The 12760-nt window shown below is 40.9% G+C and overlaps 1 protein-coding gene across 4 annotated transcripts in view; it reads left to right on the forward strand.

The window, feature by feature from the left end:
• The window catches only part of MROH2B (maestro heat like repeat family member 2B), a 75885-nt gene that overhangs the window by 54243 nt on the left and 8882 nt on the right, over positions 1 to 12760 (forward strand). For 3 of the 4 annotated variants that reach the window (XM_006166974.3, XM_006166970.3, XM_006166972.3), the window contains 10 exons: positions 487 to 622; positions 715 to 810; positions 1064 to 1153; positions 1784 to 1904; positions 4583 to 4680; positions 6812 to 6964; positions 9516 to 9673; positions 10474 to 10600; positions 11102 to 11289; positions 12372 to 12512. In XM_006166974.3, coding sequence (XP_006167036.1) covers positions 487 to 622; positions 715 to 810; positions 1064 to 1153; positions 1784 to 1904; positions 4583 to 4680; positions 6812 to 6964; positions 9516 to 9673; positions 10474 to 10600; positions 11102 to 11289; positions 12372 to 12512 — 1308 coding nt within the window. The remainder of the gene's footprint in view (positions 1 to 486; positions 623 to 714; positions 811 to 1063; positions 1154 to 1783; positions 1905 to 4582; positions 4681 to 6811; positions 6965 to 9515; positions 9674 to 10473; positions 10601 to 11101; positions 11290 to 12371; positions 12513 to 12760) is intronic. The other variant, XM_006166971.3, reaches the window with a different exon arrangement.

A 12760-nucleotide genomic window follows, 5' to 3' on the forward strand; every position in this document is an offset into this window, starting at 1 on the left:
AAAAAACCACCAAAAAAAAAAAAAAAAAAAAAAAAAAAAAAAAAAACCTATAACTTGTGTGTCACTACATAGAAGACATATGAAATTGATAAATTCACCACCCCAAACTTTAAGTTGGGCACAGATCTCTCCTCCCTGTCCCTCATTCTCTCTCTCTGTCTGTCTCGCTCTCTTTCATGCATACACACATGATGCAAAAAACAAGTAGGTGATGTTCACAGATCATATAATAAAGTGTTAAGTAACAAAGGAAGTGATGGATTGCATGTCCTTCTAATGAAATAGAACTGAGGCATGCTGTCTAGTCTGGTTCTATGTCCCACGTCTCTCCCCACTCTCCCCACCACCTCCCTCAAATCCCTAAATGCCAGAAAATGTGATGTGCTTGTTACATATTCAAATTTGACTGGCCATTCCTGGGATCCCTGCAGAGTATGTGCCATTTGTATTCATAACATCCATTCCTGTCCGTGGCTCTCTTCTCAGTAAAATGAAACCTCAGCTCCCACTGAATGATCACCTTAACATTCTGGAGGAAAACATTCGGAGGTTGCTTCCTCTTCCGCCTCTGGAAAATCTTAGCAATGATGGCCAGACGGACAAGGACAAGGAACACATCAAAGTAGGTGGCAGTGAGGCCCACGTAGAAGGGAAAACTGTCATGACATTTGTCTCACTGCAGCCAGCCACTCACACACTCACATTCGATTGCAGTTTCTCTATGAACGATCCATGGACGCTCTAGCGAAACTTCTGAAGAGCATGATGTGGGACAATATGGATGCAGAAGACTGCCTGGAAATGTTTAATGTGAGTAGGGCTCCCACATGGCCGGATTCTCGGGCTCCCTGATCTGTGCTCCAGGGTGCCACTCCAAACTCCACCTCACCTTCTTCAAAGGGGGACACCAGTCCCACCTGCTAACCCCACCATACAGGGGAGTCCACCTAAAAATTGTTTGGCGGGAAGTGAGCCCCATGTCACAGAAGAAGCAGAGAGAGGGAGAAGAACTACATAAATATGAAGAATAATACGGAAAGAGCATTTCCTTTTTCACCAACAGCTTCTCCGAATGTGGCTTGTTTCACAGAAAGAGTGGGAAAGAGAAAGAGCTTTCCAGATCACTGCAAAAGTGCTGACAAATGATGTTGAAGTAAGTGACTTCTAGAATGAAGATACTGTATTGTTTGCAAATGAGGGATTTCACTGGACGCTGGAAGCCAAAACTGACATGAAGTATCTCAGGTCCTAGGGTGGAGTGCTTTCAGGAGAGAGAGATTCCTGAAAGTAAGCTCTTTGGTGGTCTTTGCATGTGTGCTTGCTTATTTTCCACCACCCTTAAAGAAGTGGATGCTGAAGGGACCAGCAGATGGCATAATGTTCTCGTTACTAGGCTTCCAGTTCATAGATCTCAGTTCGAGTCCTGGACCAGGCAGCTTAAAACTTACAAACTTATGCCGGGTACGTGTACGTGCGTGTCCAAAATCCCTAGAGGAGAATGGAGGAGAAGGGACTGTGGAGTGGCCATCCCCTCTGGGGGAGGGAGGGTGTTGATTTCCGATTTCTCGCTTTCTGTCTCTTTGGAAAGCACACATGCCCTATAGCAAAAATCTCTCTCTCTAAAAAAAAAAGAAGTGGATGCCTTTTAGAGGGTAGTTCGAGATTCAATTTCATTCTAAGGACTTGCAGAGAGAAAATAAAAGCCTTAAAATTCAGTGTTGGGAATATCCGTGGACACCATCAGGCCATCCCGTCACAGCGAGGTGTCTCCTCTACCCCACAGGCACCAGAGAACTTTAAAATCGGTTCACTCCTTGGGCTCCTGGCTCCTCACTCCTGTGACACCCTGCCCACCATCCGTCAGGCAGCTGCCTGCTCCATTATTGGTCTGTTCTGTATAAAAGGTAAGGGAAAGGTGGGAGACCAACAAACTAGGAGAAGATATCTGTTTCTTTGGTTCTCAGTATTTCTCCTGTGCATGTATGTATGTTTCTCTCCTTCCTCTCCTTTCATGAGTCTCTGTCTGTCTTTCTTATGTTTGCCATTTTTTCAGTTGTCATACCTTATTTATATCACAGAATTCTTCTTTCTCTTGGATCTAAACCAAGTCATTTCTTTTTTTAATTTTTTTATTTTTTTGGAGAGGTTTTCGCTATAGGGCACATGCACTCGCCAGAAAGACAGAGAGAGACAGAGAGGCATAAAGGAAGAAATTCCCCCCCAGGGGGATGGCCACACTGCAATCCCTTCTTCTCCATTCTCTTCTTGGGATCTTGGGCACACACACATATGCACCCGGCGTGACTTTAAGCCACCAGATCTGGAACTCAAACCTCAGACAACCACATGAGAGTCCAGCGGCATTGCCATTACACCAACTGCTGGTCCCCAAGTCATTTCTTTTTTCCAGTGGCTCTGATTTCCCTTTTTAAAAAAATAATGATAATAACACAGAAGCATTATAAAGAGCCATTAAAGTAGGTAAAATGTTTTGAGAGGCTCTGATGTAAATCATTGAGCAAATTGTACTATTACAATGGTACTGTCTTTCAAAAGTCTCTGAGAGAGAACTCTGAGAAGATTTTTTCAGTCTGTGGAGCAAAACTTCTTCCTGCTCTCCAACTAATTATGAATAACTTTCAATATCAGAAAATAGAAAGAATTTTCAAACTTGAGTCTTAGTCTAAAACCAGCAGCCAAGGGCTCCTGTCCAGGTTACGTCAGCAGCTGTGCTACCACAGCAGCCTACATTATGTGTGCACAGACCTGCGGAGATCAGGTGTGCCAGGAACACTCAGGTAAATGCCACTTAGTGCCTAGGTTCCAGTCATCATTCTTCTAGATACTCAGAATATTTACTAGGTGCTTTTCACACATACAGCCTTGTTCTGATGCTGGAAACACAGAGATACTACAATCTAAAGATACACATAAGAACAAATACATTAAAGTTGAACATATTTGATTGGGTGAACAAGGGTTGGGAGGCAGTCAAAAGAAAAAGGGGAAAAAAATCTTTTCAACAGAGTCAGAGTAGGTATGAAAGCTTTTTGAAAAATAGAAGTAATGCATTAAGGACATACACTTTTTGCCAAGACAGATTTTTTTAAAATAAGAGGAATTAAGAAACTGGAAACTAAGGAAATATTTTAGTAAAAAGAAGAAAAAAAATGTCCCAGAAAGGGAACATGTATGGGGAAAAAAGGATATGAATTCTATTATTTTTCCACCTATCCTTCTTTTAGCCTACTTTACTTGAATGAACATGCCAAATTTATGTCTTCACATACTTTTTGTCAACAAGAAATCCCCAATGAGGAGGACCATAAAAAGTCTGTGAAAAATGAAATAAAAGGCTCCGTTTATTTTGGTGCAAAAAAGAGAAAAGAAAAAGAAATCCTTGTAGTTTTAACAGAATACACATTTCCCATGAACATTTTGAAGACCCTCATGCTTCATAATGTGTAACTCTTTTTCCTCACTTAATCAAATAAGCATGACAGAGAGAGATAAAAGACATGTATTATTAAATACTTACTAGGTACAAGTAACTAGTGTGATACTAAATAAAAGACCCATTAGTACTCATGGATGTTGCTTAATCAGCTTTAAAATGAGAGAGCTGACATTTAAAAGCGTATCATTTACTTGGACCACTGAAAGGGGAGTAACTGGCTTTTGAATTCATGTGTGTCCATTAGGCCAGGCTGCCTTCCACAGAGCATTTCAAGTATTTGTTTTCATTATTCTATACATTCAAATAACAAACAGAAGGCCATTATTTTTAGGTTTGCCTTTATAAATTAATATCAACAGTTATATGACTGTCGATGTTAATTTCATATTACAACAGTTACTTTTTAAATTTTTCCCAAGATGGCTTACTGAGGACTAGGACTCCAAAAGAACTATTAAAAACAGTATGGGAACCAGGAGGTGGTGTAATGGCTATGTCACTGGATTACCATGTAGTCAACAGTGGTTTGAGTCCAAGACCCTGTGGCTTAAACTCACGCCGGGCGCATGTGTGTACGTGCCCAAGATCCCGAGAGGAGAATGGAGGAGAAGGGATTGCGGCGTGACCATCTCCCTGTGCTGGAGGGGAGGCATGAGTTCTCGCTTTCTGTCTCTTTGTCTCTCTCTGTCTTTCTGGTAAGCACATGTGCAAAAACCTCTCAAAAAAAAATATATATATATATGAAAGAGTAGTCTAGGTATTTGTGTCAGACACACTGGGGTTCAAATTAGAAAACTCATCTATTTTTACTCACTGTGTGACCTTGGGCAAATGGTTTCGCATCTCTCTGCCCCTGTTTTCTCATAAGAAAAATAAGGACAATAACAGGAGAGTTTCTTTCAAACAATTTTTATGAGCAATAAATTAGTGTATTGTATTCAGAGCATGTAGTATGATTCCCAGTATTTGTTGACTTTCTGTTTACCAGCTCAAACACTAACATTTAGTGTGTTTATTAAAAGCACCCAGCAGCTGAATTAGTGTCACACTGAAAAAAAAAGCCAAATTCTTCAACCCCTATTGGGCCTTTGGACTCTTACCTATGTCTTCCCTTGTTCATTTTAGGCATAACCCTAGAAATGGAAAGGCTGCAGAGTTTGCAGGAAGGGCTGGAAAGTGACGATGTGGAGGTCCAGATCAAGATTTCTTCTAAAATAGCGAAGGTAATACATGAGAAGGAATGGCCAAAGGATGTAAAGAAGATTCTAGGTCCATTTCCAGATAAGTAAGCTATGGCCACCACACCACAAAGGAAGACAACAGTTTAGACATTCAAGCTAAAAAATCTTTGTTCTGTCATTGATTGACTGTGGGCATGTGTGCCTGGTCAACACACTACTGATCATTTTATAATGTGGGAAGCTTTGGGAATCCAAGTGACCTTTCCTGGGGCATCTAAAGCAATGGGGTGGAGTGGAAGGAGCAAGGGTTTTGTTGCATTCTTTGTGCATTGCATGAAGCTCTTTTTCCTCTAAAAATAAAAAAATGTTTAATAAATAAATAAAATCATAGCTTACCTCTCAGAGCTGATGTGAAAACCAGCTAATCAATTCAATCATTCATACCTGCCTCATGCCAGACTCTACTCTAGGCTCAAAAAACTAGAAAAAGGTAAAATCTCTGTGTTTGTGAGTTTTCATCCTGGTAGAAGAATTCAGGCACGTAAATACAATATCAGGTAAACATAACCAAGAAAAGTACAATACATTATCAGGTAACAATAACTGAGACAGAGAAAGGCAAGCAAGGCCAGAAATTGGTATGTTGGTTAAGGCACTGGATTCCCACTTGGTTGACTGAGGTTCGAGCCCCAGATCCAGCAGCTTGAGAATCACACAGAGTGCATGTGCATATGTGCCTAACATCCCAAGAGAAGAATGGAGGAACAGGGGTTGTGGCATGGACATCTGCCCTGGGTGGTGATTTCTCACTTTCGTTCTCACTATCTCTCAATATCTCTCCAGAGAACACACATGCTTTCTGGCAAAATCTATTAATTAATTAATATAATTTAATAAAGTCAAGTAAGGTGATTCTCTAGAGCCACAGTGAAAGAGAGAATCATGATAGATAGCTACAAAAGACTATTCTAGACAGAGGGAAATAACAAGTACAAAGGCCCCAAAGTGGAGAAAAGGGTAAGTGAGGCTAAGTGATGAGATCAAAAAGATAGCTAAGGGCAGACTTAAGAACTTTCCAGGCCTCCTTTTCTTTTTTTTTTTTTTGTCAAAGAGCACATGTGCTCACAAGAGAAAAAGAAGAAAGGAAGAAAGCACTCTCAACAGGCTAACATCATGCCATAATTCCTTTTCTTTCATTTCTCTACCCCATCAAGATTTGGGGCACATACACATGTACCTGGTATACTTTTGAAGCCATCAGTGTTGGGACTAGACCCATAGTCAGCCATGAGGGATCCAACTCCCTATGCATAGGGTTTAATTGCTGCACTGTAAAGCTGGCCCAGTCTTCTAGGTCTATTTAAGGACCTTGCTTTTTACCCCAGTTGAAACTAAAGCCAATGGAGGGTTTCAAACAGACAACTCAGGGCCATTATGTACAAGTGTGCCAGTTGTGAAATGCAAGACGGCACCCACGTATAAGAGAGCATCATTTGTAATATAAACGTTACACATTTATATGCGTGTTATGGCAGTTTTCCCCAGAAGGCAGCAAAATATCCAAAAAAGTCAGTGCACTGTACTTACAGAGAGTGGTGAGACATCTTGAGGACAGAGCATACTTTTCTAAATTGCAAAGGCCCCTATAGCCTAATGATGGTTCTAAGGGGGATAACATGATAAGACATATTTCTGAAGGGTGACTGCTGTGTGGATACTAGAATATAGGCTGAGAAGAGTAAAGTCAGCAAAGTCAGTCTAAAGAAAACTGAAAGAATCTAAGTAGTAGGTGAGGCAGCCTGAACCAAGGTGGCAGCAGCAGAATCAATGAGAAATTGGTTGGAATATAAGAGAACAGTTAGCTGAGGAACAGGGCCAGAACAGATGCCACGGCTAAAGAAGTGTCCAACACATAATAAGTGCTCAGAAACATGAGTTCCCTTCCTTCCTCTTCTTCTCAATGTCCATCCTAATGTGAGAACAAAACAAAATGACCCTTGAGTCTGGACACCAATAAACTATCTGGTGTTATGAATAATAGAAGTAGTAGTCTCATCCTTTGGTCATGGAACCATGATAACTCAGAAAATGGCTAGTCACAAATGGCATATCGCAGGAGTCCAAAGACAGAGTAAGGTGATAGTTAACATGTATGTTTCTGGTGCATTGTCAGATTCTCAGTAAATTCATCCCAAGTGAAGAAATTCAAGTGTTCCTGGAGGAAACATTGGATGGTCTGGAGACTCTCAACCCTACATGTACAAAGGCTTGTGGCATATGGATGATCAGTGTCCTGAAGGAGCAGGGAGCTGCCCTGGAGGATCAGGTGAATTGACCACCAGTTGTTTTTTTTGTTTTTTTGGGTTTTTTTGGAGAGATTTTTGCTATAGGGCGCATGCGCTTGCCAGACAGACAGAGAGAGACATAGAGACAAAAAGCGAGAAATCACCCCCCAGGGGAGATGATCATGCCACAGTCCCTTCTCCTCCATTCTCCTCTCGGGATCTTGGGCATGCACGCACACGCACCCGGCGTGAGTTTTAACCCACCAGGTCTGGGACGCGAACCGCAGTTGACTACATGGGAGTCCAGCGGCATAGCCATTACGCTAACTGCTGGTTCCCACCGCCAGTTATTATTGAGCAGAATTCTGATGCTTCTGAAATGCCAAGTTGGTCTGCATTTCTCAATCTGTCCTCTGATGGGCAACAGGCAAGAGCATGCCCAGCCTCAAGAGACTCAGCAGAGATCTGTGTTATTTGTTAACAATAGACTCATGTCAAAAGCCTGTGTCAATTGCCTCTTTAGTTTTTAGACATTAAAACATCCCAAAGTCGCCCACACTGACTAGAGAAAGCAGCTGTGAACTAAGATCATTTTGAGTATGGAAAGTTGGGTTGTTAGATCTCTGAGCACCAGAATGATCATGTGGATGCCTTTGAGAAGGCCACCAAGGGCCAGGGGAGAGTCTAATCTCACCGCTGTTCTTCAGGCTTTTCTCTCACAGAGCAGAGGGTAAGTGGTCTATTAAGCAAGAGGGCCATGGGGTTGGGAAAAGTCCTCAGTTCTTCCTCCTCACTGGAGAGTTAAGCAGAGTGAACGTTATTTAAGTTCAGAAAGCTTGGTTAAGAGCTCCCAAAACAGATGCCTCTCTCCTCTCTCTTAAAATCAAAAGCAGAATACGGTTATTCAAAGGTTAATAGAAAGGACAAAGTATTTAACCAAATGACAGCATCTCAAGGAGAATAAGAGAAAGAAGTCTAATCCCTTTAATCCAGAGTCAACTACCCTCAATTTAAATTTTTTCCAAGCATGACTTTTCTAGAAGGGCATTAGAAATTACCTCTATGACAATTACTTTCCAATCCGTTTTTTAAAAAACATTTACTGAGCATGTCCTATGTGGTAGGCACTGAACTAGCCAATGGTGAATCAAACCTGATCAATGTGGAATGCCCATGTGCTTGTGTGCTTCACATAGGAGGGGTTGTTCACAGATAGGGAAAAGGAAGACTCACAATAGAAACTAAATCTCTGAGCATCATTGAACTGGGACTCGAAGGTAATTATATTTGGAGGATATTTCTTATTAAAAAATTATAATTCAGAGAAAATGGCATGTTAAAATGACTCTCCAATTTAGATGTTTATCTTAAATAAGAGAGAGATATGTTACTTTCCTATAGATGCATGCCCTTGTCCATGTCAAAAATCCAAATGGATAGTATCATTTCCTGCAGTTTAACATCCTAACTCAGAAAGGTGACCTTCAATGCCCACTGAGTTCTAGTTTTCTCTCTGCCTTTCATCTCCCTCATTCTCTCTGTGCTCCAAACTGAACTGTTCTTCTATTCCAAGAATCTTCTTAGCATTTTTTTATGCTTATGCTCCCATGCATTTTGTTTTTTTAATAGGACTTATATTTTAGAATAAATTTTGCTTTGCAACAAAATTAAGCAGAAGGTCCATATACTCTCTGCCTCCTCACCCTCCCCACACACACAGCCTCCCCCACTAAAAACATCCAGACCAGAGTGGCAAATTTGTAAGAATGAATGAGCCTACATTATTTTCTCCCAAAGTCCGGAGTTTACATAGAATGGTGGAATTAGGGTCCATTCCTTGTGTAGTACATTGGATGAGTTTTGGCAAATATATAATGATGTATACAAAGCAGTGTCCCAACACACAAAATTATCTGTGCTCTGTTATTCTCACATCATTTGATTTTAAATCTTCACCTGTGTTCTTTCTGGTCAGGGTGCCCTTCCCCCTCCCACCTCCAACTTTACCTTTTGAAATTGCTAAGACTCAGACCAAATTCCCTTCCAAAATAACTCAGTCACCTCTGAATTCCTCTATTAGCCCTATGTACCTCTCGTTTACTGTCTGCCATACACGGCCCCAAGCGCACTCTGCTGGGTTTATGACCAATATCCTTTATCAGATCACTCACTCCTTTTGGAAAAGCAGTACTGCTTTTTTTAATCTTTAGTCAATTCCTCAGTGTGCATTACACCAGTCTTTCACTGTTTGCTAAAGTGAATTAAGAATAAATACCCAATTCACCAATAATCTTCCCAAACGAGAAACAGGCCATATGTGGAATCAATTATTGTTTTAACATTAGGAAAGGACTTCAAATGTTTATGAAAAAAATGTAATTGAAGTATAAGTTTATTTGGGAAAAAAATAAAATAAAATAAAAGCCTTGAGAAGTGTGCATTTTTTTAATGATATGCATTTTCTATGAACTTTCTAAAGATTTCTTGACTTATCAATAACTTACCCACAATATACTTATGGTACCTGCCCTGAGCCATTTCTGCAGAGGGAAAATAGCAACCAAATGTTTGATTTGACTTTTTCTTTTTCAGTTACTGGAGATCTTGAGCACAATTTATCATCACATGCCGGTTCTCAGACAAAAGGAGGAAAGTTTTCAGTTTATACTAGAAGCCATCTCCCAGATAGCCAGCTTTCACATGGATGCAGTTGTTGTCAACCTTTTACGAAAGGCTCTGCCCTTCGACAGGTAGATTCTTTTGTTTTGTTTTGTTTTTAGATTTTTGCCATAGGGCTGTATCTTCACCAGAGAGATGGAGAGAGAGAAAGTGAAAGGGATGGTCACACTGCAATCTCTCTTCTCCTCTGTTTTCCTCCAGGGATTTGGGGCATGCACACACACATGCCCAGAGTGATTTTCAAACCACCAGGTCTGAATCTTGAACCTAGTTGGCCATGTAGACGTCTTGCTCCCTAGCCACCACATTCCACCTGCTGGCCCTCCAACAAGTAGATTCTATTTGGACTGATGCTTTTTCCCAGGAAAGGTCATTCCACAAGGTGTTGGGGAAGGATTTGTTGTTTTCACAAAAGACAGTTTTAAAAAAAGGTTGAAAGTAGCTCATGTGAGTGACATTTTGAGAATTGGTATCTGAATGAAAAGTTTTTCCAAAAAGGTTACACACTCACACACACACACACACACACACTTATTCCCTCATTGAATAATAACGAGATTTGGGGAATGGAAGAAAAAGACATCAAAGAAATAAGTGAATATTGCAAAACAAGTATTTCTCCTCTTTCCGGTTGCCTAGAAAGCACTTATATGAGAGCTTTCCTTCCTAACGGACATTAAGCAAACTTGAATAACCCAAGAATGTTGGATTGTTAAATAAAATCTTTATATTTTCCTTAGGCAGGGCAGCATGTTTATCTGTCCTTTAAGTTGTGATTCCTTATAATGTGGTTCTAGGGCGAGTCACATGGAAAGGCTCACTGTCCAAAGAGTTGTACCTTATCTACTAACTGCCTACTTTGCTACCTTAGGGACACAAAAACACTGTGGAAGGCGCTGGCTGAAAACTCAGCCTCTAGTGGAAAACTCACGCGCTCCTTAATAGACAAGCTGGAGACTGGGTTAGAAGATGACATCGCCGGGATAGACGCAATTTCCGTGAGTTGGACCCTGCGTGATCTGTTCCCACCTGGAACCTGGTCCTGGAGCATCAGTCACATTTCTTTGTACTCTAGCTTTACCTCTACTCCAGGTTATATTGAACAAATAGAACAATAATTTTGCCTGTGGCTGATCATTTTTTAGGAGCAAATTTTTCATCAGTTCCAAAGAAAATCTTTATCTCTGTATTTCCAAGTTGATTTTCAAAATACTAACAGCACCCCTTTTTTAGTTGCAAACTTAATTGTTGAGAAACATTTTTTTTACAACACTAATGTCTCCTGGAGTTTGGAGTCCACTCAACACAGCAGTGTCCTGAGAGAAACACAGTCTGACGTAAGAAGTTTCCAGATAAATAATCCCCACGCCTTCTATATGCTTTTCCCACCACTTGGAAAGCAATCACTGGGGGAGAAAACAGGCTTGAAGATCAGCCCAGGGGGAAGGTGGCCTTGGGAGAAGGAGACAGCCTCATGAAGAGGTCTTTTCTTACCTCAGGTGGCCTGCGCTATGTATGAAGTGATCTCAACAGGCACTCCTCTCAGTGGTATGTATCCAGAGCTGTTCACTGTCCTCCTGAAGTTGGTGAGCTGCACGCTGGGCCAGAAGATGCCCACTGTTTCCTTGAGCCACAGGCGGCATGTCATGCAGCAGGGAGAACGGCAGCAGATCCCAGATCCCTGCAGGTAAACAGCCACCCAGGCAGGGAGAACCGTCAAGAGTTCTCATGATCCCCAACTCCAGATGGGGATCTATGCTTCCTACATGGCATCGAATACCCACCAAGAAATAAGGTGTTGCCATCCTTAAGGCATGACACCAAGCCTGATAGCCCTTCTTCCGTGAGCCAGTATCTGATGTAGCTGTCCACAATGGTCATATAAAGAATAAGGGATTACACTGTCTTCCCAAGAGGGCTCACTCTCTTTTCTGTGGCTTCTTTCATTGAGACCTTTTAGGAAAACTGGAAGTCTGTGGTATTCAAAGCCACCAGGGAAAGAAGGAAAATTAAAATATTTCATCAATCTAAGACTTTATCCATTGAAAGAAGCAATATTACTTTGTGTACTATTGAGAAATAAGAAAGACTCTTGATGAGCAAAGAATCAATACTTTCATCTTTTATGTTTATCAAAAAAGCTCTTTAAGGATTATTAGGTATAGATTTTCACCCTATGTCACACTTACATCACTGTTTTCCTACCTTTTTAAATAACTTTTCATTTCAATGTCAAATCATAGTGCAACTTTTTTAAAGACATTTTAAATAGCACTTAAACTCCGCACACATCATTCTAATAATACATGTAACTTTACTAAAATGACAATGGCATAAAGAGCTTTTACCTAAATTCATGCATCCACCTGTAAATGCACTGACAATAGCAACTACAGCACAACTAGTCTGTGGCTGACAACAAGTGTAACATACCGTCCACTACAAGATGTATCCTGGCTTCATAGGTGCTATTTTAGAATCAGTGGAATACAATATTTTCCATTTTTCATCCTTAGGGCTTTATTTTCTCACAGGGAGTGTGGGAGCTGGCAAGGTTCTGTGGCTTTATTAATAGCTCAAGTCATCTGGATGTCCCTTTTGATCCCTAAACCAAACTGTGAGAGTTAGGCTGCCTTGTTTCTTCCTTGCTCAACATCTATTAATCCAGGGATAGGGGAGTATTGTGGGGCACAGAAAGAGTAAACAAGGGTATTCACATTTTGCTGTATGGGGTTGACTTAGTTTTGTGATGCCAGCTGTCTCCTTTAGGCTCTCAACTGCAACTCTGAAATGTTTGCAAGCCCAAGCCATGAAAGAAGGTCTTGCCAAAGAATCTGATGAGGGGGAGAATTTATGGACTCTACTCAGCAATCCTGCTACCCATCACATTGGAGTCTGTGTACTTGCCAGGTAATATGCAGATATTCTAAAACCAGATACAAATAAGGAGATAAAAACAAAGACTGAAAGTGTATTAACAGGCCACTTCTCTGATAGTAATTGACTTGCCCAGCACTTACAGTGAAACAGAGACAAAAGGGAAACAGGGAAAAAAGAGCAAAAGTGGGTGGGAAAAAGAGTAGTATCAGCCCCAAATTTACGAGTCTCTTAAAAAAAAAAAAAAAAAAAAAAGGCACCCCAACTGGGGGGGCAAATTT

This window comes from Tupaia chinensis, unplaced genomic scaffold (genome assembly GCF_000334495.1).
Source record: "Tupaia chinensis unplaced genomic scaffold, TupChi_1.0 Scaffold144378_1, whole genome shotgun sequence".
NCBI classification, from domain to species: domain Eukaryota; kingdom Metazoa; phylum Chordata; class Mammalia; order Scandentia; family Tupaiidae; genus Tupaia; species Tupaia belangeri.